Source organism: Lupinus angustifolius, chromosome LG13, assembly GCF_001865875.1.
Source record: "Lupinus angustifolius cultivar Tanjil chromosome LG13, LupAngTanjil_v1.0, whole genome shotgun sequence".
Taxonomy (NCBI): Eukaryota; Viridiplantae; Streptophyta; class Magnoliopsida; order Fabales; family Fabaceae; genus Lupinus; species Lupinus angustifolius.
In genome coordinates, this window is record NC_032021.1 from 3,546,521 (window position 1) to 3,552,431 (window position 5,911).

Here is a 5,911-nt window from a genome sequence, read left to right on the forward strand (position 1 = left end):
AAATAAAAGGTGTAAGTATAATATTATATAATCAAGAACCTAAATTCATAACTTTTGGCCTTGTTTGTGAATTAGTTTTAGAGTGGAAGGAAGAAAAATAAAATACTTGAAAGTAATTTTATAAGTTTATTTTATAGCAACTTTTTCCTTCCACTCATTACCATCTAGTCACCAACTTCCAAAAGACTCTTAATATAACTTAATTTCTCTTTATAATTTAGCCTTGATTTAAGTGGTGACAAATTATTTATGCAATTTGTGGCAATTTAACCTATGGCCCAAAAATGTCCTTATTTTAGTGATCTGTTATACTTATATCTAATACATGTGCCTATTTACTTACTAATTTTCAAGGGATTTAAAGGTTTCCAAAATTTCACATTCTTACCTACATAGTAGTAAATTATTATAAGTAAAATATCTCAATCATTACATACATTTAATAATAAAAAACATATGGACGAAATTTCAGCAGCTATCAATGTTGGGGCCCACCGTTTACTTCTCTGCATTTTTCTGCATCACATCCAAAGCATGAAACACGCCATTGAATTGGAGGTGGTTACTACAAATGAACTTTATCTTTTTAAACTCTATATAAAATATTATAAATTGCATTTTCTCATTTGATTTAAAATTTGAATATGTTATTTTCCCACTTAACTATTAGGGTCAAGTGTGAATTTGTTAAACTCTCAATTGGTTAATCATAAATAACTTTGAATATAATCTACTATAAAAATACTAATAGTATTATAAAAATTTGTTGAACTCTCAGACTGGCCAATCATAAAAATAGTATTATTTACACGTGTGTAATAATAGAGTTAATAATTTCACATTATCAAGACCAAATAATAAAATGAAATGAAACAATACAGGGATACAAATATACGGCTACATAAAGTGATAAAACCATAGGCATATTATATACCTGGTTAATTTATCAAATCAATTATTTTTGTGCTCTATATTGTAGTAGGTGAAGATCTTTACACGTAATTAACAACCATGTGTATATGTCTATATTTTTAAAGGGTTAAGCTTAATCCATGTGCTATATGAGCTATATTTTGGCACTATGGGTCCACACGGAAATAAACTCACTATATAGACTTTGCATGGCAAGTAGACCCATTCATTAATTTATCATAAATACCTTACCCCTTAGATTGCATTATTTATTTTTTAATCAGATGAGTGCATAACAAAACAAAGATAGTGAATGTTCCTGATGTTAAGGGATGCTTATCTATTTTCAAAAGCAACAACCATTACTTACATAAAATTTCACATATCTCATCCTATATCCATTAGCCATCATGGTTCATAACAAGTGGTGATACTATAATCAAATATCAAAACCTCTATTTGATGTGTCTCTCTAGACATTTACCTTTTCTCTAATATCAGGGGGTCAATTCTACTACTTATCATCATGACCTGTTTGCGAGTTGGATTTCAAAAGAGAAAGAAAAAAAAAACATAAGGTTTGAAAACCATGAAATCTGTTGAGATGACTCTAAAACTTTCACTTCTTTTTTTTCATTTCCCTCCAAAACTAAACTCCCAAACAAACCCATAAAATCTCACAAGTTCTGTCCTAACAGCAAAATGATTATCTCACATCTTTTTCTTCTTTATCAATATCACATAGTTATTTTATAACCATTGATTATGATACATTATGTTTTCAAAGCAAAAATGGTCTAATCAATGATCATAAAATATGTGTAAAATGGCATGAAATAGTGATGTAAGAACATCATTCTTATCCTAATACACTCTAGAGGGTTAAACAACTAAACAAATCTTTTCAGTCCTCACACTGAAGAAAAGAAAAGATGCAATCAATGGTTCAAGCAAAGGCAAGAACAACCAAATATCCATAAGGGATAAATTTGTAGTGTGGTTTGGTCCATTCAGCCATGCCTAATGCCCATGAAGTGATTAAAGTCATGATGCTGAACCCTTAGTTGCTTCAACCATGAATCAGCAACACTCAATAGTGAAACCAGCTTTTCATGGTCCCTACCATAATTTCCTGAGACCCACACATTCTCTTGCATCTTGTATGTGGCCAAACCAAATGGTGGTAGGGAAATGCCTTCACCTTTCTTTCTCTTCATGTGGGCTCCCTCAGTATCATCATCAAGGTCCATATCTAATACAAATATAACCAAAAGTTTCATTCAGTGGCTGTTCTTTTTTTAAAGAAGTTACAGTTTCATTGGAGTGAAAATGCAAAAAGTGAAAAAGGGAAAGTAGTTTTACATGATTATGGGAGTTAAACATGGATAAGGAATGCCTAAACCATATACCAAATTTTGTCTCGCACTAATGATAGAAGCAAAAACAGAGAAAATAATAAATGTTTAATTTTTTTAATTGATATAACATGTTTTCATTAATATGATATATGATTTGTGACATGATTTGGGACGATCTCTATTCGAAAAGGAATACCTTGGAATGAAGATGAAAGTGTGTGGTAAGTGAGGAAGCATGTAGAAAGGTCTTTAATTGTTCTTCCCATAGGGATGTGGTATATTGGGTACCTGAAATCAGTAACCATGAGTTGGTATTTTTCATCAATTGATCATAATAAATAATGCTCTATCTAATTATAAAGCCTTGTATCAAGTATGAGACCAATTCCAAATGTATTTAACCACTAGGATTGGATTTTTGGTAGAAAAAGGCAAAGAGAAAACAGAACATGTTAAGAAATTAGATATACATTGGAAAATATTTGGTGTCCTGCAAAATGTGACATAACCATGTGTGATGATTGTAATTGGTTGGTTAATTTTAATATCTAATAATTAATTACAAGAGATTATGAGAAATGATTTTTTTTTTAACCAATCAAAATATGTGACAGAAGATTTATGGCAAACTTTGTGGGACAGAAGATGTTATCACCATATAAAGAGTGAGGAGGAGTGAAAGTTAGTTACCAAGCAACTGCCATCCAACTTGCTGGTGAAAGATCTACACTTCTTAATGACATCAATCCTGGGTATCTTTCTGCTAACCCAGTAATCTGAAAGTGAAGAATCAATTGGTCAGACCAATATATATAATATACTTATTAACATTACTTATAATGCAAGAGGCATAATTTTTGTCATGTTTTGCAACAATCACTGTGCTCAACATGTAATATACTTCTTCACATCTCTCAAAGAGGCATATTAACAAACAGTAAAAAGTTTTGAAAGAACATATGCTCAAGAATACCATCATCTATATTAAATATATTACATTGAAAATAAAATAAAATAAAGGGGATGAGTTAATGTTCCAGTTTCCACTTAAGAGATATATCATGAACATAGACCTTAATAAGGAGACAAAAACAGAAAAATGAATTCTGTAGCTAGATTCACATTGATAAGTCAAAAGTCAGAGTTTATCTTTTATGGATGCTTATTATCATTACAAAATTTGTGTTTAAAACACAACTCTAAAGATGCTATCCCTATTCATATGTCTAACCAATGGATTATGAGATTAGTAAGAACACAAAATAAGTAAAAAAAAAAACAGAAATCAGAACATAGATACATATGAAATGCTGTTCAGGGTAATAACTAGTAACAACAGAAAGATACAGAAGAAGGAATGACAAACAACAATAAAACAAGGCCTAACCTTATCCATGAGAGGAACTCTTCCATATGGAGTTGATCTTTCAAAATATTGAAAGTAGAGGCGGCCTAATCGGTTACTCGAATGCCAGAGGCAATCCTGTTCAAATCCTCCTTCTTCTGATGAAGTTCCATCCCACCTCCATGCCTTATCACACTCGCTATCTTCACTGAAAGAATCACTGTAGGAATCCCTTGTTTCAGAATCACCTGACTCAGCCTCTTCCCTGAAATATTCGAATTTACGCAATAAGTTACAGCATCAAAGATTGATATCCTACCAATCAAACCAATAACCATGCACAACATAATTTACCAAATTACTCCAAAAAAACAGTTTCACAAGCATCATGAAATTTTGACCATAAGAACATTAGAACCAGGCAAAGTTTGCATATGGTCATAAACATCATGTAAAAAAAAGGGTCATGTTATGCAAAATTTATGGTGACATAAAGTTCAATCAGGTTCAATGTGAATTTACCAATAACAAAAGTCTCAGACAGAAAAAGTTTTATGGTTATGAAATATATTGGAGACTGCGATAGAAACAAAAGCTTTCAAGTTGAACAATGGTAAAGCAATGGAACATGTTGAAAGAAAAGATCTTGATTTGGATAAAATTAGAAAAAACTGAGCAACCCCACATTGATGATATTCATATGAACATATGTATACCTGAAAGTGGTATTGCTGGTGAATATTTGAATTGCAGAGAGATAAGGCACATAGTATTGTACAACTGTTTCTCCATTGGCCAAGGTGATTGGAACTCCAGTTCCATATGCACTCAATTCATCAAAGCAATTCCAAAGATCACTCAAGGTGAAATACTCCACTACTTCTCTTTCCCATGGATGCCATAAACGGTTCAGGTTTCTAATCTCATGCTGCCAAAAAAACAACACACACAAAGTTAAAACCATATATTCTATGATCATAATATGTACACAATGAAATTTAACAAAAAAAATACCTTTTGTAGAAACTGAGATTGTATCACAGGGGTGGTAGAACGTAAGAAGCAATCAAGGTTAGACTTAGATTGCATTGACCCTTTGTCAAAAATCATGGCTTGGCTTCAGAGCAATAGAGAACAGAAAGAACCCAAAACAAAAAGACAGAGAGAGAAAGAGAAAGGTGAAAATAGTGAGCCAAAAAAAACAAAGACTTCTAGAATTGATCTCAATCTAAGTGTCTCTTTGATCTCTTGAAACACCAATCTCTCTGTATTTCACAGACGGTGATTTTGCTAACAATGTTGTAAATTCAACACATCACAAGTAAACACAATACTAAGTTTCTCTCTTTTCCTAGTTAAGGACACAAGTAAAGAAAACTCAAGCATACCCTGTTTTGTTCAACATTTAAAGATTTACGATAAAGAAAGCACTTTTATAAGGACAGCATCACAAAATTTATTATCATTCCTAATCCACGCGTTTCTTAGGAGTTTGGCTCCTCTCACCCGGTGAGGTCCAGGATGATGACATGTGTCATAAAAAAATGGATGGTTTAGATTTAAAATTATAATTATTTAATATTTAAAAAAACATAAAAAATAAAGGGTCTCACTCTCCAAAAACAGTAACATTCCTCTCATTTTCACTTGGAATTTCTGGATCTTCAAATCTCTACACTTATCACGGGCCGAGACCAAAATGAAGATAGGTGAATGCTACTGTGTTTCTGGAGAGTGAGACCTTTATTTTTTTATGTTTTTTAAATATTAAATAATTATAATTTTATATCTAAACCATCCATTTTTTTATGATACGCATCATCATCCTAGGCTTTATTGGCCTCTCCATAGGAGAGGAGCCAAACTAGTTTATTAGTGGCCTCAGCTAACAGTAGAAACAAGAATGAAATTTCAATAATGTTTAATTTCGATATCTTCTTTTTATATTATATCTGTTTTTGTAAGCATTTACTTAATATAAAATTGAAATAGTTTTCCTCTATAAAATATATATGTTTTTCAATGAGTGATTATCAGTCACATTTTATTTTTTAATGAACCACAAATATATTAATGTAGTTTAATAAGACCATTCGTCCAATCGTTATTTAAGATTCTGCAGGTCTTACCCTAATTAAAAGACAAAAAAAATTGAATGCAATAATAACATATAGGTTATATATGCCGTAAGTGCACCATCTAATATTAATATTTATATTAACAATATATAAATATTAAGTAAGTGCATCATCTAATATTAATATTTATATTTACAATATATAAATATTAAGTAAAA

At 31.1% G+C, this 5,911-nt stretch overlaps 1 protein-coding gene across 1 annotated transcript; it reads right to left on the reverse strand.

The window, feature by feature from the left end:
• On the reverse strand, positions 1,640-5,050 carry LOC109325958. The gene is made up of 6 exons (XM_019558593.1): positions 4,630-5,050; positions 4,332-4,543; positions 3,658-3,880; positions 2,961-3,046; positions 2,467-2,558; positions 1,640-2,164 (listed from the first exon to the last, which is right to left on the reverse strand). Exons 1-6 carry the CDS (start codon positions 4,723-4,725, stop codon positions 1,923-1,925), a joined length of 951 nt encoding a protein of 316 aa, XP_019414138.1. The 5' UTR covers positions 4,726-5,050; the 3' UTR covers positions 1,640-1,922.